This window comes from Danio aesculapii, chromosome 8 (assembly GCF_903798145.1).
Source record: "Danio aesculapii chromosome 8, fDanAes4.1, whole genome shotgun sequence".
NCBI lineage: Eukaryota > Metazoa > Chordata > Actinopteri > Cypriniformes > Danionidae > Danio > Danio aesculapii.
The window spans coordinates 38462487-38486112 of NC_079442.1; the positions used below are offsets into that span (position 1 = coordinate 38462487).

General features: G+C 36.1%; 1 protein-coding gene across 5 annotated transcripts in view; it reads right to left on the bottom strand.

Moving 5' to 3' along the window:
• Positions 1 to 23626, bottom strand: part of abl2 (c-abl oncogene 2, non-receptor tyrosine kinase) — a 65069-nt gene that overhangs the window by 14727 nt on the left and 26716 nt on the right. Inside the window, exons 1-3 of one of the 5 annotated variants that reach the window (XM_056463912.1) lie at positions 13660 to 13959; positions 9595 to 9759; positions 651 to 946 (exon numbers count right to left, since the gene is read on the bottom strand). In XM_056463912.1, coding sequence (XP_056319887.1) covers positions 651 to 946; positions 9595 to 9759; positions 13660 to 13729 — 531 coding nt within the window. In that variant the 5' untranslated portion in view covers positions 13730 to 13959. Of the gene's footprint in view, positions 1 to 650; positions 947 to 9594; positions 9760 to 11329; positions 11531 to 13659; positions 13960 to 23626 lie in introns of those variants that run through there. The other 4 variants (XM_056463911.1, XM_056463910.1, XM_056463909.1 and 1 more) reach the window with 4 other exon arrangements.

Sequence of the window (23626 nt, forward strand, 5' to 3'; positions counted from 1 at the left end):
CGATGCATCCCTAACAAATACTATGAAATTCAATGGTTACAGGTTTTCCTGCTTTCTTTGAAATATCTGCTTTATGGTTCAACCAAAGAAAGTCAAACAGGTTTGGAACAAAATGTTATGTTATATCTTGAAAATATCAGACTTTGCCTAAAAAAAAACAACTAAGAATCTTTATGGAAGCCATCTATTGAATACTTTAACAAGAACGCAGATATTAAAACCTAACAGAAACAGCCCAGTTTATTTATTTATTTTCTTTTTTCCTCATTTTCCCCCTTGATTTCTTTACAGTAAAAGATTTTAAAAGCGATTGTAAATTGTAAAGTGTAATATATACTAGAGCTGCATGATATTGGACAAATCTGACATTGCAATATCTTTTTTGCTGCAATTTATATTGCAAGATGATTATGACTATTTAGAAAGATTTCATTGAGTTAGATGGACTGGGATAATCAAGTCTTTTTCTATGCAGTGCATCTGTTTTTTGCACCAATGTAAGAATTTTTGTGCCAATATAAAAAATTAATAAAAGAATATAACCAGGTTTGGCACAAGTAAAGAATAAATGACAGAATAAAAAATTTGGAGTGAACTATCCCTCCTTTTAAGACAAAAGAAGCACTGATGTCAAAGTACAGCTCTTATACCTTTCCATCAGAGGCTGTGTTGATGCGGTAATGATAGACCCGTCCCTCGTAGCGAAGAGAGATGGAGAGCTGGCCGGGGCTGCTCTCACTCTCCCGCACCAGGAAGCTGCCGTTGATCAGGCTGCTGAGCAGGTACTCGGCAGCGCTGCGGGACACGGGCCCATGATACCAGCTGTGTTTCTCCAGACTGTTCACGGGGGTGATATAGTTACTGGGTACCCAGCCCTGGCCATTCTTCGAGCGGACTTCACTCCATTCTCCATTCTGATTATAACCCAACACTCGTAGCTTCTCTCCTGCAATCCAAAAAAAAAGAGTAAGATATGTACATAACACACTGTGCATAACAAAAAGAATGACTTGATATTCAACCATTTCGTCATATTTTTAATCTACTTGTGTGTTGAGTGTTTTAGTCATTCATATCAGAGCATCTCCCTTCAATGGAATGGAATGTAAAGAGATTAGACAATGCAAGCTACAACAGGTCCATTGTTACATTTCCAAAATGTCTGTATCAGCTTTAGCAATCAACATAGAGCATGTTTATGTCTGTTATTCAGACTGAAGTACGATGCAGTACCTTATATACAGTTTTGAGGTCTAAATCAATGCTGAGGTAGAGCTGCACGATACTGGAAAAACTGATGTTTTGTTTTCTTCTACATATATAGTCACTGGCCACTTTATTTGGTACACCTTACTAGTATCAGGTTGGACCCCCTTTTGTCTTCAGAACTGCCTTAATCCTTCATGGCATATATTCATGGATCCATACTTTCATGTTGTTGACTGAAATTCTGACCCAATCATTCAAATGTTGTATCAGAAATCGAGACTCATCAGACCAGGCAACATTTTTCCAATCTTCTATTGTCCAATTTTGGTGAGCCTGTGCGAGTTGTAGCCTCAGTTTCTTGTTCTTAGATGACATGAGTGGCACCCAGTTTGGTCTTCTGCTGCTGTAGCTCATCTGCCTCAAGGTTGGACGTGTTGTGCATTCAGAGATGCTCTTCTGCATCTCTCGGTTGTAACAAGCGGTTATTTTGGTTACCGTTGCCTTTATATCAGCTCAAACCAGTCTGGCCATTCTCCTCTGACCTCTGCCATTAACAAAGCATTTGCACCCACAGAACTGGCGCTCACTGGATATTTTCTCTTTTTCTCACCATTCTCTGTAAACCCTAGAGATGGAGGTGCGTGAAAATCCCAGTAGATCAGCAGTGTCTGAAATACTAAGAACAGCCCATCTGGCACCAACAACCATGCCACGTTCAAAGTCACTTAAATCAGCTTTCTTCCCCAATCTGATGCAGGTCGTCTTGACCATGTCTACATAACTAAATGCCTTAAGTTGCTGATTAGAAATGCGCGTTAACGAGCAGTTGGACAGGTGTACCTAATATAGTGGCCGGTGAGTGTATATTGCAATATGGCTAAAATTTAACAAAACTCATTAATTTGGATTTAATAGGATGATTCTGTAAGGGAGTGAATTAAGCATAAAATATGTTAAATAAATTACAAGCATAGAAAATACAATAGAGCTAAATAAGTGAAACAAATAGTGCTTTATGGCTCTCTGGACAGTCAATCAGTATTCAGGTACAAAAATAGAATAATCAAATGTAAAATAACACTGCATAGATCTCATCACATAAAAAAAATTCTATAAAATTATTATTTACTCAAGTTATCAGATGTTAGTATTTATTGTGTCTAAATGTTTTAAACTCTCATGCCTTAAAAACACATGCAGATGATAAACTTTCACCTTATTATGTTTTAACTGAAGAGACTTCTCAAATCTCAAGTTGAAAAGTGAACTATAATCCCGACTTAACATTGCACATCCTGTGATGTAAATGTTAGGGATGTGCACATTGATATTTTGATGCTGAAACAATATATTGTCCTCCTGACATGACACTGAGATGACCAGATAAAGTACTGTAGATAGATAAAGTAGAATACAGTGCCATTTATTAATTGTTCCAAGTATAAGTGTGTCAGAGGGTCTTCGGCAGTAGCATAACGTCATGAATTTCACATTTTTAAGATGCCACACAAGTTAAAAATAGCATTTTTACAAAAAGCACTTTGGAAACATCTCAAGAGTCTCGTGTCCTGTTCCATTAAACTGTTCTCTATCTATTCATTTGAAAAAAAAGAAAAAAGGACACATTCTGTGCAAATCCCTCCTCGAGTGCAGAATCAGTGTGTGTAGTGTTGAAGCTCATACAGCTGTAACCAATCATCAAATAAAAAATGACGTCCCAATTTCAGGGTTTCAGCAGGTTTCACTAAGTTGAATTAACTTTTAAAGACCATTATGAATGAAATTTTACTTCTACAGGGCTAGACGATGGGCCTGTCACGATATCTATTATTTGTTGTACGATATATTGCACCAAAATATGTTGCGATAAACGGGATTATTGTCATTTTAAGACCATTTTAAGCAACTTATTATATACTGCCAGAAAGACAATATAATATTGTCACAACGCAAGTATACACTTCTAAAGAACACATCATATTTTATTTTTAAGAATATTTCATTTAATTGTAGTCATTTTAACAATTTAGACTGTGGAATCCGAATGTGAAAATGCATATCCTAAACAAATCAATAATAATAAATGTTAACAAAAAAGTGCAAGGTAAAAAGTAACAGAGGCTGCGATATCTGCTACCAAATCTATTTTTTGGTTGTCAGGCACCAACATGAAAATATACTTAAGTAATTTATAGTAAATACTTTAGCATTTTTTGCCCATACTAACACTGACACCTCTGATTGAGACGTTAAAATCAGCTAAAATGTTGCTAGAAATGTCTTTTCTTTCTTTCTTTATTTATTTTTTATATATGGCCGATGTATATTACAACACCAAAAATGACTGAGGTCATGTCCATGTATCGTGCGATAAGTCAATACATTGATTACTGTGACAGGCATACTAAACGCTAAAGATTTTTTTAGAATATCCTAGTTAGTAAAGATTTTCACTTTCGCTATCTAAAAATGATTATAATTAAATACATTTAATATTAATAATACTATTAATAATATAACAATAAAAAATATAGATCAGTATCCTCAGCAGTAAATACACTTAAACAAATGTTATTTTAAAGAAGAAAATAATTAAACCATTATGGTAAATTATATATATATATATATATATATATATATATATATATATATATATATATATATATATATATATATATATATATATATATATATATATATATATATATATATATATATATACACACTCAAACCTCAAAACTGTATATAAGGTACTGGATTGTACTTTTATCTGAACAGACATAAACATGCTCTATGTTGATTGATAGAGCTGATACGGACATTTTGGAAATGTAACAATGGACCTGTTGTGCATTGCTTGATTTTAAAACAATTGAAGGAAACACTATCTGTGGTTATTTATTGAATATCACTGTTAAACAACTGAAATTGAACACACACTGCCTAAAAAAAAGTCACCTTTTACTTATAAAAAAACTGAAAATAAATAATTTGCACTTTTGGAAACAAAATAAATTAGTTTCAGTGTTTTTCAATGGAAAATACGCCATCTCAAGGCATCTCCAGGGCTTCCAGTCATCATCATTAGTGCAAAGTAACAGAGCTGAAAAAACTGGGGAAAAAAAAAATAAAAAATCGACCTGGAAAAATATCGATTATAAATTCTGAATGACGATTTTGATTACTTTTCGATTAGTCCCCACGCACACCATGCCTTTTGGAATGAATGTAAATTATAAATACTATTATAATGTAAATTTATTAGGTGTCATAAAAATATAAGTATACATTTTGGCCTTCATATTCACCACTGTTAAGGTTAAGGTAGCTTAAAACTCTCACCACACACACTCTCATTTCTTATCCAAATATCTCCAAAAAAAACAACAACTTAAAACTGCTTTCTTTTCAGAAGCAAGGGGTCAAAACTAAGTGAGTTTTTCCCTTATAACAAGAAAAATAATGTAAAATATTCAAATTTTAAACCAAAAACAAGATAAACTTACTTATTTTGCTTATTTGGTTGTTTAAAAGACAAACTTTAAAACAAGTAAGTTTATATTGTTTTAAGTTTAGACTTTTTAGATATTTGAAGTAGAAACAAGACAAAAACTCCAAGTAAGAAAACATTTTTACAGTGCAAGTCTGCATTCATTTGGTCAAAACAATGCAAACATATTGTGAAATACTATTATAAATTGATTTAACCATTTTGTGGTTTGACCATATTTAGAAACCATTCATATCTTAGAGCTGAACTTTCAGCAGACTGTCACATTTTTGAGAAATCACTCCAATATGCTGCTTTGGTGTTCAGGAAAAATAAGACGATTATTAATAGTAGATTAAATACATGCATTTTCTTAATCTCTTAATCTTGTGATCCTATCAAGCAGTGGTGCAGTAGAGGGCGCTACTGTCACTGCTGTCAGGGAAGTTCAGTTCAGGCCCTTTAGCTTTCAGACAGCACATGCTTTTTTTTTATTATGCTAATCCCAAATCAACACTGGCGCGGCAACAAGGCCCACACGACAAGACAAGAAGAGACTGACGCATCGGTGCCAACCAGATGACATTACATTACCGGCCATTAGCGGGTACTTCAGACAGAACGAGCAGAGCGCTAACTCCCTCGCTCTGAACTTTCTTCTCTCAGGCTAGTCTGTGTTTACCCACCTGCTTTTCACCCAGCTGATGGGATTACACTTCAAAACGGGCATTAGCATTAGCGGTAGCAGTTCAGCATGGAGCATCTGAGCATTTAACCGGCTGACTCATGTTCCAAACTCTATTATAACACTCTAGAAAGAGCTGTAGGTGTTGAAGAGGTTGCTGTCCATGTGTTCTCGCTGCTAGGCTGAGCACAACACAAAGTTAGGCATCCGCTTTCATTTTTAACCTGGTTCTTTGGGCTTTGATCCTACTAACTGCTGCTAGGAAGAGGAAAAAAGAAGAACTGAAGTAAAGAGAAGAGGAAGGAGTGTGAATGGAGAGAAGAGGAAGGATAAAGGCACTGTGTCCTTGTTATAACAAGGAAGTCATCAATAACATTTATGAAACACTCTCCAGGCCTGGTTTATTTCAAGTTTAAAGGGGGGTGTGAATGGGGAAATCAAAATTCCACTGATCTTTAAACCGATAAAGGGTCACTGTATGATAAAGTCAAAACTTTTTACTAGTTTAAAAAGTTTATATTGAAGCCATTCTGCCAAAACGACACCTTGAATGCAGTGTTGCCAACTATTTTCAATGAAAAGGTGCTAAGCTCTGCCTGAAAAGTCACTAGATTATGTCATATGTCAATTTACATATTAATGACATCATCACGTCCAACAGTTTCTGTTAGTTTAACAGCCTATGGTCAATATAGGGGTATTTATATCTGCACTTCGCTTTATGTAATCATGTTAATTTAACTAAAAGTATTGCTGTTTGAATACAGTATATCAGTATAGATGTGTAGTGAATTTGCAGCAATCTCTCTAAACTCACTAAAATCTCTGTGATTGTGAACAAGAAAAGAATAAACAGTCAAATTAAACTGTTAAATTTAAATCAAAGAAGCAGATCGGTTTGACTGTACAAGGGAAATCCCTTCACACTGCAGGTGGGAGAGACTGCGGTGTGAGGACTGGGCCGCCTGTCATTGCTCTGAGGCGGGGGAGGGGCCGACGGCATCACCCGCAGTTTTTTGTGAAGAGTAGGAACGGTACAGTACTGACACATGAGAATCTATTAAAATCTCCAGTAACACCCCAAAAAGTCGCTAGATTTGTCGGTAGTCGCTTTTAAAAAATTTGTCACTAGGGGAGTCTGAAAAGTCGACAAATTTCCTAAGCTGGCAACACTGCTTGAATGTGCAACTTTAGTAGCTAAATCCTGTCTCCATACAACAAGACTGCCTTGTAGGATCCGCCCACTGATTAACACATAAATAAATAATAAGAGACCACTTAACTAAATTCTCTGAAGACAGCAACACACTGTACAGTGCCATGTTGTGGAAAATATAGTCCCTTACATTAAGAAAGAGTGGATGAACTATTTTTAATTTTGTCTATACTTCACTTCCTTTAACAGCGGATTTGTTTACTAACAAGATATAATTCGCTGGAATTTTACTTAAAGGGATGATTCACGCAAATATGAAAAATATTCACTTGTTACTCATCCTCAAGTGTTTTAAAGCTTTTAGAGTTTAGATTAGCCCGAGCTCAGATACTTCCTGCCACTATCTTCGGGCCGGGCCGGCCTGTGATCAAGCATTTTTGTGTGTGTGTGTTTTTTTTTGTCACTACTTAATTACCATAATGCCATAATTAGAAATATGGTACAAATATTTGAGCAAAGTCGGCCTAAGCAACACATGTGGGTCTACAAAGTTGTACAATTCCTAACGCGTGTCATGCGCAGCAACGCTCTAGTTCCTGCAACAGCATCTCCTCCACTGGCACACATTCACACCACACGCACAAGCAGAGTTAAAGCAGAGCATATGTAGAACAGAATCAGCGGATCCCATCGATGCATTTATAGGGTAAAATTGCTCATTTTTACTGTCATTCAATGTGTTTTAGTCATTGTCAATGCACTGTCACTTTAATTGAGCGTGAGCAGCGGCAAAAACATACCCAGCGCTGAAATTATCATGGCACTGCTCTGCTCACGCTCTGCACTGATACACTGCTTCTGCGTGAGGTATGCAGCTCTAATATTAATCCGTTAGCATGGATGCCGGAAAAAAAAAAAAAACACGTGCTGCTCACGCTCTGCTCGTGTGTGCGGTGTGAAAGAGGCGTAAAAACGGGGACTTTCAGGATGAACAGACACATGTCAAGAAGCAGGCTTGCCATGGCAGAAACAAAAGATGATAGTCAGCCTTCAATGTCCTCTTTTGTTATGATCCCTTCTGAATAAACAAACAATGCCATTGACATGCTTCGTCCTTGTTACATTATTCATTAAGATAAATCTAAACGAATTTCTGTAATTCAAACAACTCAGAATTGTAGTTGAGAATGTCTGTTATAATGACCCACATATTAAAAATACTCAGGCGTAAATCAGGCTCATTATTACAGTTAATTTTGAAACCATTGACTCCCATAGTAGAAAAAAAACAAATACCGTTAAAGTCAATGGTTACAGATTTTCCTCATTTTTCCAAATAACTCCTTTTGTATAAATAACAGGCTTGTGATAAGTGAATTATTTATAAATGATGACAAACTTTTCAGTTTTGAGTGAACTATCCCTTCAAACAGAACAGAAAATAGCCAATTACTTCTAAATGATGATGCTTTTAAGTAAACTCTTGATACCATTATTAGTGTACCTCAAAGAACAGTACAACACAATAAAAAACGGCAGTTAATGACCCATTTAAAAGTAGTCTTGGGTCAAATTTGAGTTAACACTTTCAATTTAGAGGTGTACAGAAGTAGAGAACAAACGGTTAAAGCAGGAGTGTCCAAACTCGGTCCTGGAGGTCCGGTGTCATAGAGAGTTTAGCTCTAACCCTAATCAAACACACCCTGAACCAGCTAATCAAGCTCTTACTAGTATAGTAGATTATCTATATAATAGATTATATACCTTACTAGTATAGTAGATTATCTATATAATAGATTATATACCTTACTAGTATAGTAGATTATCTATAAAATAGATTATATACCTTACTAGTATAGTAGATTATCTATAAAATAGATTATATACCTTACTAGTATAGTAGATTATCTATATAATAGATTATATACCTTACTAGTATAGTAGATTATCTATATAATAGATTATATACCTTACTAGTATAGTAGATTATCTATATAATAGATTATATACCTTACTAGTATAGTAGATTATCTATAAAATAGATTATATACTTTACTAGTATAGTAGATTATCTATAAAATAGATTACATACCTTACTAGTATAGTAGATTATCTATAAAATAGATTATATACCTTACTAGTATAGTAGATTATCTATTTAATAGGTTATATACCTTACTAGTATAGTAGATTATCTATAAAATAGATTATATACCTTACTAGTATAGTAGATTATCTATAAAATAGATTATATACCTTACTAGTATAGTAGATTATCTATATAATAGATTATATACCTTACTAGTATAGTAGATTATCAATATAATAGATTATATACCTTACTAGTATAGTAGATTATCTATATAATAGATTATATACCTTACTAGTATAGTAGATTATCTATGTAATAGATTATATACCTTACTAGTTAAGTAGATTATATAACAGATTATATACCCTACTAGTATGGTAGATTATATATATAATAGATTATATACCTTACTAGTATAGTAGATTATATATAACAGATTATATACCCTACTAGTATAGTAGATTATATATAACAGATTATATACCCTACTAGTATAGTAGAGTACATATATAATAGATTATATATGTAATATATTATATACCTTACTAGTATAGTAGATTATATATATAATAGATTATATACCTTACTAGTTTAGTAGATTATATATAACAGATTATATACCCTACTAGTATAGTAGATTATATATAACAGATTATATACCTACTAGTATAGTAGAGTACATATATAATAGATTATATACCCTACTAGTATAGTAGAGTACATATATAATAGATTATATACCCTACTAGTATAGTAGATTATTCATATAATAGATTATATACCTTACTAGTATAGTAGATTATATATAGTAGAACTTCCCCTCAGGTGTGTTGAAGCAAGTTGGAACTAAACTCGGCAGGACACCAGCCCTCCAGGACTGAGTTTGGACACCCCTGGTTTAAAGCATCCAATGACACCAAGCACAGTACATTGTGCAACCACTTATCTCCTTCACATCATACCTTTCGTGATGCTCAGTGTGTTGTCACCACTGGCAACGAAGTCGTAAAGTGCCACGAAGAGGTTGGGGTCACTTTCGGCAGCACCCAGCAGATTCTCCTTGGAGCTCCAGCGCACCGCCTCCGTCAGCGCCGTCGAGTCCAGTCCAAACGGCCTGTGCAGGGCTTCTGGCAGAAGAGAGAGACAGAAAAAACATGCCTGATGAGAAACTGAAAACACAAGCAGCTGTCAATGAAGCAGAAGATCTCTGATGAGAAGAGGCCTCTGGGAGGGGCAGAATGAGTCTACAGGAGGTGGGAGGGAGGGGTTTCCGGAAAGGAGGAGTTGATGAACAAGTGAACACCAAGGTGAGAGGAGAGAAGACATGTGATAAAACTGAAACTAGCTGACGCAAAATGAAGGTGATTTCAAAACTGCAATTAATAATACAAATATAATAAATAAAATCTGGCTTCTCGGGATAAATTGGGTATGGTTTAATATTTTGTTTTATTCTGTAAAAGTCTGATAACATGATCACCTATATGCTATATAATGTCAGGTTATTTATGTGTATATACAGTTGAGGTCAGAATTATTACCCCCCCCCCCCCCTTTTTAATTTTTTAAAAACTTTTTAAAATATTTCCCAAATGATGTTTAACAGAGCAAGGAAATTTTCACAGTATGTCTGATAATATTTTTTCTTCTGGAGAAAATCTTATTTGTTTTATTTTGGCTAGAATAAAAGAGTTTAAATTTTTTTTATGAACCATTTTAATGTCAAAGTTATTAGCCCCTTTAAGCTATATATTTTTTTGGTAGTCTACAGAACAAACCATCGTTATATAATAACTTGCCTAATTACCCTAACCTGCTTAGTTAACCTAATTAACCTAGTTAAGCCTTTAAATGACACTTTAAGCTGTTTAGAAGTGTCTTGAAAAATATCTAGTAAAATATTATTTACTGTCATCATGGCAAAGATAAAATAAATCAGTTATTAGAAATGAGTTATTAAAACTATTGTTTATAAATGTGTTGAAAAATATTTTCTGCGCTAAACAGAAATTTGGGAACAAAATAATTCAGGGAGGCTAATAATTCTAACTTCAACTGTACATTAACATTAACTGCTAAAGCTATTAGTTACTAGTTAATTAAAGTTATTAGTAATTAATAAAGTTATGGTAACTAATAAGCTTAACTTTTCAGAACTTGACTGTACTTCAATAATTTACACCTTTATAAAGCTGCTTTTAAGAGAATAATTATTATGAAAAGCGCTATTCAAATAAACTTGATTAAATTGACTTACTTCCAAATTTCGACAAATAGAAATGTCATTTAGAACATTAGAGCAGAATAACACTTTTTTTTCCATTTCATCAAGTCCTCATATCTTCTGAAGTTAAAATATTGATATTGTGTTGTCTAATATGAATATTTATCCTAAAACATGACACCTTTTTTGGTGTCCCTAAATGAAATCCCTTACAGAATAAAACCAACATTATGTTTTACTCAAATACATAAATCCAGAGAGCAGATCCAAATCCAAGGGTGGTGCCTGAAAAATTTCATAGCTGATTATTCAATTCAGCTGAATTAACTTGTCTACACACTTCAGATGCATAAAAACATACAAATCCTGGGAATAGCAGAAGCTTCCACATTGTCCAAACAAAAACCAACAAATAGATGTCCTTGAACCTGAAATCCTTCACAAAATCCACCTTGGGCTCAGAAAAGCTCTACCTGCGAGGCAATAGTGGTCCACATCTTGTGTGCTGGGCAGTTTGGTCAGCCTGACCCACTCTTCCTCAAAACTGCTGCTGGATGGAAGGGTCCTCAATGTCATAATCTAGCAGCGCTAGACTATTCTCTGATCTCACATGGAATGAAATACAGACCCGAAGTGTTGAGGATTCTCCTTTCATCTGGGAGAATTGGACTCTTATGCTAGTTTGTAAGCAGGGGAGGAGCGTTGAGCAGCTTTGAGGTTGGAAAAATGGTGTGGGAGAGTCTGTCTCCACGCCTTGAGCATGCCTGTGTCTGCTGGTCTTCCTCTACAGCTGTCAAGCAGCCACACACACATACACGCACATACACACAGCATGTCTGGGCAGCTGCCCCGTTCCTTAGGGGAAAATTGGGGCAGGACTAAACGTGGGATGAGATAGAAGAGTAGAAGCATCAGAGACTCACTTTAATGATTATTAGAGAACAAACTCAGTTTTTGATATTGGGCTAGATTAGCTCTTTTAAAAGATTAGATCTTTAAAAAACGGGATGACATCAAACAGTCTTACCATAGAGTTTGAGGATATGATTACCATGCCCAAATCCTGTGGAATTTGGAGGATGATTAAGGGAATACTGTGGTATTAAAATTCCTATTTCAAATGCTAAATGCCTGGCATGAGCATCAGCCAGATTATTCATCCTCAACTTGCATCACAAATCCAACAGCAACAACAAGTCCATCATGACCAATACAAGAGTCAGCTAGTGGACAACTAATGATCATGCGACTCTGAAGCTGAAACTTAATCTTTAAAATGACTGGAATAAATAATTAAATTAAATTATAAACTACTTTTGAACAGTTATTTTAATTTTATAGTGCAATAACATTTCACAATGTTACAATTTGTACTGTATTTTTGATTAAATAAATTCAGCTTTGGTGAGCAGGAGAAGCTTATTTTAAAACATTTAAAAATATTACTGACCCCAAACTTTAGACTGGTCGTTATTATGATGACTTTAAAAAGTACAAATGGTCAACAGAGGCAAAACATCACAAAACTTAAAAAACTTAAAACTTTCAATTCTGATAATATTTCACAAATATACGGTTTTACTGTACTTAGCCTTAATGAACTTAATGGGTTTCTAATTACGTGAATTAATTGCACTACTAAAAACAAAATAATCACATCATAATTAAAAGCATTTAAATTTAGGTAACAGTAGCTGTTTCCATCCACCTATTTTATGCGCATTCTGGATATGCACATAAAAAAAAAGTTAATGGAAACTGCAAGATGTGCATCAATTTTGAAAATGTGCATCACTGAGTAGGATACACTTTTTATTCTATATGAAAAGATGGGCATTTAACTACGATGGAAACACTTTTACCAAACAAATTCCAGCATGTGCATTAAAAAAAAAAAAAGTCATGTGATTTTGTTATAAGAGATCATGTGATGATAAAAATGTGTGTGAATGGATAAACCAGCAGGCTGAGCACACTGTAAAACATCTGAAATGCTGTTTTGGTGATTCTAAAAGGCCTTAATCATTTCAGTATTAGTGTTGTTATATTATTAATGACCTCCAGAATTGTCAAGAACATCTTTGCTTCGTGTTTTATGCCTTTAAACACCACCACGTGTTCATTGCGTGTCGGCATTGTCTTCTGAAGCACAAGCCATATATTAAATAAAGATTCCCGCAGCTTCTCCTACTGCAGCAAATTCTGTTTTTACTTTTGATATTAGCCACTAGTTAATCAGGAAGTGACGATTTTGTTCTCTTTGACTAGTTGGATGGAAACGCTGCTTTATTCACACAACTATTATGTGATATTCCTGATTTGCGCATAAATTTAATTAGCATCTTTGGATGGAAACATAGCTACTGTAATTAAATTATTAAAGTTTTATTATGAGTCTTTATGACTTAGGGAAAGAAAACTTTTATAAGCACATCTGCTCTTAATAGCAGCAATAATAGCGTTTTGAGATTGTGTCTTATGTAACCGCTAACTATGAAACGCGTCCAAGCAGTTTCAGTCAACATGTAGTAATTGCACACAGCTACCAGTTAAAATGGACCTAAACCTAAAACCATTCTAACAAACAAAACAACGAGGTCTAAGATGGTCACTTCAAATTAAACTCAAAACAATCTGTATGCATACAAGACGCAGCATAACCAGGACGACACAAAGACTGGTCTTCTGCCAAGACTTACACAACACAAGAGACCTGCAAAAACACGCAGTAGAGACACTCGAGGCCTGTGTGGCAAACCTTACTACACCACACACACACACAAATAGTTACACAAAACCCTACCTTTATTCCTGACCAGCATACAGTGCTTTCCAGTCCTGGCCAGTTGATTAATCCACAATTCCCAGTACATGATCCCAGTCCCAGTACAAGGACTAATGGCAAATCACTCTAGCACCAAATCCTCAAGTTCTGAGTTTAATTCACACTGATCCGGTGACAAAATTCAGACAGGCTCCTCTTGGTGGAATCATCGGTCGAGTCTCCAGCGTGGCTCCAAACTCAGAGTTTCCAACCCTGCAGCCGGAATGTTAGCCTGACTTGATTGTGGGCCTCCATGCCAACTGCCCTGAGTAAGAAATATCCACATGTGCTTGTGTGTGCTATGGGAAGAGTGCAGTTCTGAGGGTGGTTTTATTGGATGTCTTGCGAGGGGAGGCGTGTAGGGGGATACATTCAGCTTTCAGAAGGGTTTAGAGACGAGCAGATGGTTCCATTTCTACACCATGTGTGCTGCCTACCCAACATCCTCTTGGGAGAGGCTGGAAAAGCATGAGGTGAGGAAACTTTAGCACAAAACGGCTGAGCCACATTAAACATACCCCTGAGTTTCAGAGCAACATGTAAAACGTATTAAGACAAGATGCTTAATTATTCAGTTACACCCAAAACCTCTCAACATTAGGAGAAATAATCTAAGACAACACTAGAGATGGGAACCAAAACTCAGTACTTTATCAGTACTGGTGCTAAATTATAATGGCCCGTTTCCACTGAGTGGTACCGTATGCTTTTATGGCCGTTTCCTGAACTTTATGGTACCTATGGCCTTTATGGCCTTTGCAAAGGGTACCAAGCAGGACTAAAGGGTACCAAAAGGCGGAGCTAGGCATGCAACTGGACGCTATTGGTTTACAGAGAAACGTCACTCATTCGCGGAGCTAGCCAGAGTGCAAACAAAGGAAGTGCCATGTTTTAAATACAAAGCTGAGACATTACATCATAATACTATATACATATAATAACGTGCCATGGTTGATCGGAGCTCAAACAAACCTTGTCGTCGTCTTGATGAACAGCCACAAAGCCAAGAACAACAAAATCTTCCTTGTCCTGTTTTTGTTTTGCGAGGCCGACTAAAAATGCGAGCGGTTTCACTTTCTCCAGGGAGCTCGCGATTGCGTCTATAATTGAAATAACTGATGATAATAATGTGTGTGTGATTATTGAAGTGCTTCCGATATCTGATCCTCTCAGAAACGAACAAAGGCCAGAGAAGTGTGAAAAAACAAAGGAGAAGGCTGACAAAACACAAGAGCAAATTGTTTTAGCAACCTGAATCATGAACAAACTGTCATGTTTATCATCGCCTTTTGAACTATTATGAACTCAGAATGACAGAATGACTTTCTAACAGAGGTTACATGTGCTGCTGAAGAGTAAAGATACAGATGAGAGGTTTGCTCTGACTGTTGGCTTTATGTTGCGTGTTGTCCTTGAAACCAAATAAGGACTAAATGTATGTTGTGTGTAGTTTATCTATAATTGGTAACATATCGGAGACTGTAACGGTCTATATTTGTTCATATATCCTACATTTATTTATTTATTTTAAATAATTTCAGACGTTACAGTAGGCTACTTCGCCTACTTCACTGATCTGCAGTTATAATAAATTAAGTTCATCGAAAGGTTAATGAACATTTATACACATGCATATAAAGCATCTGTTATGTGGGAAGTGCTTCTCATATGATATGTGAATGACCCGTACAGCTTTACTTTGACATTTCCTCGTACAGAATGACATTGACCGAAACTTTCTGTCGTACACCACGCCCGTCAAAAGGGTACCCTTGGTACCCTTTAGGCAGTGGAAATGCAAGTTTGATAAAGGCGACCTGTACCATACTGTACCAGTCAGTGGAAACGGACCATAAAAGACAGAAGTTTCGATAAGCTCTGATGTTAATGGTTCTGCTAAACCTACAGTAGCATAATTTGTGATATTTGATATTCGTCTGCACTGTTGGCAATCTCATGTGAGAAATGGTCGCTTTCTTCCGCCTAATACAACAGCAAGCGCATCAAGTATAAAGGCCTCCAAAGTACTCGGCTGTACTTGTGCACTTAGCGGAGGTTCACGCTGCAGGCACAGGCAAAAGTATAAATCAGCTTGTACACAGAGCGAGCGCGCGCGCGCGCGCGCACGCACGCACGCACGCACGCACGCACGCACGCACGCACGCACGCACACACACACACACACACAACACGAGACTCGTGCACAAACAGCTCGTGAGCTTGCGTTTAATACATTGACGATGTCGAAGAGAACCAAACGTTCAAAAGTATGGTTGTATTTCCCGAGTGGACAAAAATTACTGATAACTACAAAAAGTACCAATAAAAATACCATTAAAGTACTGAACCTTTAAGTGGTATCGATACAATTTGTAATACCGTTAAAACCTTAACAATACCCATCCCTAATCAGCACACTTTTTAGACTATCAAGGACAGCTATTACATTTGAGGCCTGTGACTGCATAATGATTTTAAAAGCATTCAGGCATATTAAATTGTTCCGTTTGTAACTTTGATTCATTTTATTTTTATTATTCAATTACTGTACTTACTGAATACTGTTATGGGGCGTTCACATCAGACGCTTGCGTAAATAGACATGTGAACAATTTGAGTTTACCCACTTCATTCGCATGTCAAACTCAGACGTAAATAGACACGTGAACATTTTAAGTTTACTCGCTTCATTCGCACATCAAATTTGCTCCATTTGCATGTCAAATTCACTTCCCAATAGACACAGATTTGCATCATGAGAGGGGTCAACCAACAACATGTGCCACATCATCATGCCCATACTAGAGCAAGGTCCTGATTGGCTAATGTGACTCGAATGTCTGCTAAAGTTCAGATCTTTCAATTAGAGATTTGCGTGTTAAACAGCCAAAATGCTCAATTCGCATCATTCAAACTGCCTCAGTGTGAAAAGCACTGTAGGATGTCTACTCGTATGTTTGCATTAACTTAACATGTAAATCACTCGTGGTTGACACTTCATCCGTGTCTGGTGTGAACGCACCATTAGATTCAGAAAACAATAACAACCCAATTGCATCTTTTGCTTTATTATATTCATCTGTGCTTGTAGATTGCTTATTAGATTTGATGCAGATGCACTTCCCTTCAGAATCATCTTTATCAATCTAAAATTATTAATCATTTCCAAACAGACGTTTAAGTCATCTGGTGAAACTGTATTCAAATTGCAAAATATATCACAGAATACCTAAATATTTACAGTGGTTTGGAAAAGTGAAGGTTTCAAAACCCCTACAATTTTCTGTCATACCATTTCTAAGATACATGTAAGGTTTTTAAAATGTGTTTTATTATGTTTTGTAAATAAATCAGTGTTTTTAAAACTAATGAAGATAGCAGAGGTCAATGATTTATTTTTATTATTTAACCTGACGTGTTTACTGTTCTGAAATATTATATATGTTTCCTAAAATAAAATATATTGTTTCCAATGGGGAAACAAAGTTGTTGTTTTTTACTGATACATTGAAAAAAAACTGAGTAGTAATTACAATACTATGATACTGTGAAATCATGACATTTTTAACCAAGGTTATCATACCGTTAGAAACTTATACCGACCCTTGCCTTATAGCAATGCATTTCTCTCTCAGAATTGATGCTGAATGGATTTTTAAATGTCTTTTCTTCAAATGTCTACTAGAACAGAGAGAATGTTCAATGGGTAAAATGAAAGAATGTTCAAGGGCAAGATCAACAGAAAGAAAAATAAATATTTAAAAAACCTTATAAAACTGCTGATAGCTAGAAAATGACCATTTTTACTACTGATTAACTAGTACTGACTGCTAGAATGATAGAACGACAGAACAATCAATACCTAGAACTGCTGAACAAAAGGCGAAGATTCTTTAGCTAGATCAACTATCAACAAAATGGATAGAATTATCACTAGCTAGAATGACAGATAGGTCAATCAATAGCTTACAACAGACAGAACAACTATATTGCAGTTTCTTCATGCTACGCTTCTGACTGATCTAGCAATTGTCCAGCACAGGGCATGTCGCGTGGCCGCATGTGTTTGTCCCGTGTGCTCCTCAACACACATGTGCTTTCTGTGAGTGTCTTTGTGTGCAGAATAGTCACTGCGGGACAGCTGGGGGAGTGCTGTGAATGGCCATACTGAACGGACTGACCTGATCGGCCTTGTCCTGATGGGAGTCCGGCGCAGCTGTTGTGCTGGGCTCGGGCCAGGCTTACAGCAGCTGCACCAGCACCTCTGTACTGTGAGGCGCTCTCCACTAACTCGGCTTACAGACAGAACATCCTGACCTGAAAAATGCCTATTCCTTTTTGATGAATACAAGTTCAAATGGCACTTTGGTGAACTTTTTCGACAAGTTCAGCTTAACAAAAGACAAGTTACAATGGAAGACCCACCACAAATAGAAGTTGAAAGGAGATGCACTAATGTGAATGCGATATGAATGTAACTTTACCAGATGATTTGAACAGTTCTATTTGGAAAGATTTCATTCATTTAGATGGACTGGGATGATCAAGTCTTTTTCTAGACAGTGCATCTGCATAAAATATAATGAATTACAAGCATGTATAAATACAACAAAGCAAAAATATGAAGGTTTTCTAGGGAGTGTAACATTCAACAATCAAACGCAAAATAAAGTGGTCCTCATCATTCTATAAATAATATTTTAAAATAATATCTTTTAATCTTTATTAAATAATCGAATCCTGCGATGTGACACGATATATTGTTCAGTCAAAATCTAAAATCTAAATAATTCTAAATAAAATATCACCTTCACAAATGAATTTGCCCAAACCTGTATGCTGCTATTTTACAATAGAAAAACATAAAAAGTTAATGGAAAAAAAAAAGACTATAATTAAAGCTGCAAGCAGCAATGAAAGGGACCTCACACCCAGGCTCACTGCTGCCTGGTGGCCTAAGAATGAACCGTGTACAATAAAAATATAAGCTGATAAATGTAATAAACGTGACAAAATCACCAATTTACGACAAACTTCCTTCTTTCAGCAGGTGGTGCTATGACTGTATCTCAATATTGGCAAATAGATGTCTTCAGGATTGGACTTTCATCAACAATCTGAATTTTATTTCAGATCAGACAATGTTTGGCTGAGTTATAAGTACTTCCTTTTCCATGGAAATGCACTGAAATTTGTCAGTCTGCCACGAACATGCCTTTTGACCAAAACTCCAGATCCTCACAATATAACATCGCTAGAGCCTTTAGATAATATCAGCCGAATTTGGTGCTGATATGATGAAGTATGAAGGAGGAGTTTGTTACAGTGAAAAACATGTAATTTCCTGTTGCCAGCAGGTGGCGCTATGACTGAACCTGAATATTGGCATGTGAACATGCTCAGGTCAGGACTCTAATAAAACATGAATTGAGGCAGATCAGACAATGCATGCCTGTAAAACAACTTCTTGTTTCATGGTGAAACATCAAAATTTGTGAGGCCGCCACAGACACGCCCTTCGACGAAAACTCTGGATATTCGCAATTTAACGTCGCCAAGGCATTTAGATATCAATGCCCAATTTTGGTGTTGATCTGATAAAATCTCTAGGAAGAGTTCATTAAAGTACAACACCTGGAAATGGCTAATACTGCACTTTTTCGGTAGAGGAAGTATAATATCTGACTTCCTGTTGGGTTTCAGATTTTGCTCCAAAAGACTTTTTTATAGGTATTGGCATGTTTAATGTGTGTGCCAATCTTCATATATGTGTGTGAAACGCAGCTCAGGGGCCACTCCGTCAAATGTGCAGGTAGTGATGTCAAGGCATGTTGCCACACCCACTTCCGAACCCTATATCAAACGTGAATTTTTACCACTTCTGATGTGTGTGCAAAGTTTGAGCATGTTTAGACCCTCAAAAATGTGATTCATTCTAGAGAAGTAGAAATGGAGCAATTACAAAAGAACCTAGCACCACAGATGCTCCGTCTAATAAAACTCGATGCCATTTTGACTGAACTAAAACCATATCTAAGAAAAATGGACTACAACCTAATTCCACACCATTTTGACTGAACTAAAACCCTATCGAAAAATCCCAGAACAAGTTAGGGCTGCACAATATATTGTTTCAGCATTGATATCGCAATTTGATCATTTGCAGTAGTCACATCACGAGTATACGGAATGTTATTGTACCATTTGTAAATTTGACAAATCAGTAACGACTGAGTTGTTTACAAAAACAAAGACTACACAGTATAATTTTACATATAATTATTTGATTTCTGTATACCTAAATACAGTTTGACTGATTGGAAAACAACCAAACGGTGTATATTTAATTTGTATCTTTTTCTTTATTGAAATTTATCTAAGCTTGTAGATTGTTTCTTATATTTTATGCATATGTACTCCCCTACAGAATCATCACAATCAATTCTTGAATCCCCATTTTTTGAAATTTCTTCCAAATAGTTATTCAACTGGTCTAGTGAAATAGTATTTATATCAGATTATATAATCACAGAATAAAAAAATATAAATATCGCAGTGTTCGATTTTTCTAATATCATGCAGCCCTAGAACAAGTTAATTTAAGCATCAATTCTAAACACTGAGCTTTCAATAAAAACACAAAATATAAACCAAACCAACAGAAACCTCTAATATTGGCGTATAAACAATATCACACATTTGTTGACTGATTAAACATATGTGTAACTGTACCGCTCAAGTAGTTCAGACACTTCATCACAAATTAAATGAAGTACTTTGTCACACATTAGAATATTTATGCCACTTTACTGGAATATTTCAACTGAAATCATCTTTCATGTGATGTTCTGCAAGCATGCGGATGTAAGCAACAGTAATCGAGAGGAGGCAGGTTTCGTGATGTGTCAATTGTCTCTTCTGCTTCCCCTAAAAATCCAATAAACCAGACACCTCACCTGCCCGTCACCAGCTCTGGAATTGCCAAAGCACAGAACAGCCCATAACATTACACTTGAATGAGTGCAAGTACATCTGTCATGCAGGAAATTACAACCAACAGCAGCTCGCAGGAGGAACGGCTTTGCTCAAGGACAAAAAACATGCAGGATTTTCAGAAACTTTTCCAAACAGACTGGAAGTGCCAGGAGGAGAGGAGAGCATATGCAAGTCCTCAGGTAGATTTACTGCTGCCAGGTCTCCCATTGGGTGGTAATTGTTGGTGTTCACGCAGCATAAACACAACAAAGGATATTTTCCAATCATAACAGACACTTTGTCTTCAAAACAAACTAATAAACCAATTTCTCATCAAAAATAAAAATAAAAAATACAGTGATGAATTTGGAGATTTCACCAAGCTCTGCCAAATTCTGCCACTGGTCGCCAAACAGAAAACAAACCGAATGACTTCTTGCTAGCATCTACAACAGTTTTACTCTTAAAATGTTAGTTCGCCAAAACAATAAAAGAAATTTCTGCCATTACACTCTCACCATCATGTTGTTCCAATTCCCTGAGAGCTCTGTTGATCTTCAGATTCAGTACACAAACTAAGATATTTTAGATGAAATCTGAGAGCTCTCTCATCCTTCATTGACAGCAGGTTAAACATTGACTAGGTTAAACGTTCAGATAAAGAACAATAATCATTATCAAAACATTCCATGTGGTGTCAGTGGTTCAACAGTAATAGGAAGCACCAAGAACATTTTTGTGCATCAAAAAAAAAAAAAAAAAAAAAACTGTGAAAGCAACTTTGTTTGCCTATGTCTTCCGTACCAGGTTTACTATGTGCGATACAATGCTTGTATGTTACGTTGCTGACTCTATACATTGTACTATTCGCAGTAAAAAAAGAGCAAGGCAAAGTTGTATTTGCAGTGTATTTTTTGGTGCAGAAAAGTCTTCTTGGAGCTTTAAATGATTACAGCCGAACTACATTGAATGTTTTGACTATAATTTTGGTTCCTTTTCTGGACTTTATATACCGCTGCTGTCTATAGAGGATGAGAGGACTCTGGGATTTCATCTAAAATATCTTAATTTGTGTTCTGAAGATGAGCAAGGGTCTGAGGGAATTGAAACAACATGAGGGTAAGTAATACCAGAAGTTTCATTTTGGGTGAACTAATCTTTTAAGCAGTGGTTTTAATCTAGGGCAAGCGTAGCATACTAGGAGGCACCAATCTTTCTCTAAATTTGTTTTACAAATATATTAACAGACACTTAAGCACAATTTTAAGTTTTAAAAAAAGAATGTCCACATTTAAAAAAAAGACATCTTTTATTATTACTATTGTTATTATTTATTTATTTATTTATTTATTTTGATTAAAACAGAAGTTCCACAAGCCCTTTTTAGCTTAGGGATTTGGCAAAACAGGCCCTGTTTGCATCTGATTTAAGATGCGTTTCGGTCAGTTGGATCACATTCCCGTTTGGTGTTTTCAGTTGTTTCTTTTGACCCATTTCATCCACATTCGCTGAGGGGAGGGTGTATGGATTTTTTTTCTTCAGATTTTTCAATGCAATATATTAAAATAGCTTGTGCAATTTATACATGACAAAATAATACTCTGGTAGACACAAAGCTACTCTGAACATGTGTTCAATCATTTGACCTTTTACTTGCATTTCAATCAAACTCCTAATGCAAGATGGCAAGCTTTGAAGATGCAGTAGGTGATTGTCTTCAGAAACATTTTTTGTTGTGCTGGTTGAAAGTCTCTTCGCATTCCAATAGTAATGATTAAAATAAATGATCTACGTGTATTTTTGTGTTTTTATATTCTGAGTGAGGCATAAAATTAAAAAATGTTCATCCAATTAAATATAGTCAGGCCGACAATTGCCATAATTCTGATAAGTAGCCCAAACTGTCTGTCAACAAATGTAGATTTGTACAACAGCGCATCTCTGTTCATGCAGATCCACCATTTGCGCGTGCACTCCTGCATGCGCACCGCACGTTCATGAGCACACGAGAATCAAATGCTGAATCAAAACTTGTTAAAATCCTGAATCAATATTGGAGTTAGTTTTGCACACTGGAGGAACAATGACACCATGGCTGAAGCATTTCTGTTAGACAGGTAATGTTCCGTTTTAAAAGCTGATATAGATTGTGAAATGTTGTTCAGCCACTAAAATCTCCTGGCGAAAGATCGATGTAACTTTTCGATTTCATAAGGGACCTTTTACAGCATCAATAATGGAGATTTTTATTCAGTTTAACAACAAAACATCAGTAAACAGCGCTATTCTGCCTAGCCTGCTTTACTGAGATGAAGTTAACCAAGGTTTTACCAAGATTGTTCATTTTTTAAAGAGCCCATATTATACATGAAATAGGGTCATATTTAGGTTGTAAGGGTCTCCAACAACAGTCTAATATGCATGCAAGGTCAAAAAACACTTTGATGGTCTTTTAATCGGCATTTATTTTTACCTAATTATCCCAGCGACTCCCATATGAATCGTTCAGCGATTCATTTGTTCCCAAACCCCTCCTCAGCGCGAAGCTAATCTGCGCTGATTGGACTGATGACAGCCTGCTGCGATTGGTCAAAACTGACAGCCTTCAGCGCGAGGCAGAGTGAAATGCCCAGCACGTAATCAACAATATAAAAGTAGTCACAGTGCATACACGCTTCATAGTGTAAGGTGTGGATTTTGGCTGCCAGTGGGTGAATGTAAACACAGACGATGCACTTAAAAAAAACAGACGACAAACTATTTTATTGAGCAAAAACTCCAAGAACTGGCGAGGAGCACGTCACCCTCTACCTGCTCTTTTCACACAGACGCACACACAAACACCTCCTCCTCCTCCTTGGAAGACACAGCACCAATAGAAAGGGAGACGTCCGCGACACCTCACCACCCGCGTCCTGAGTTATATCTGCAACACCCCACGTCCTCACTTTGCTAAAGGGTCACTTTTGTT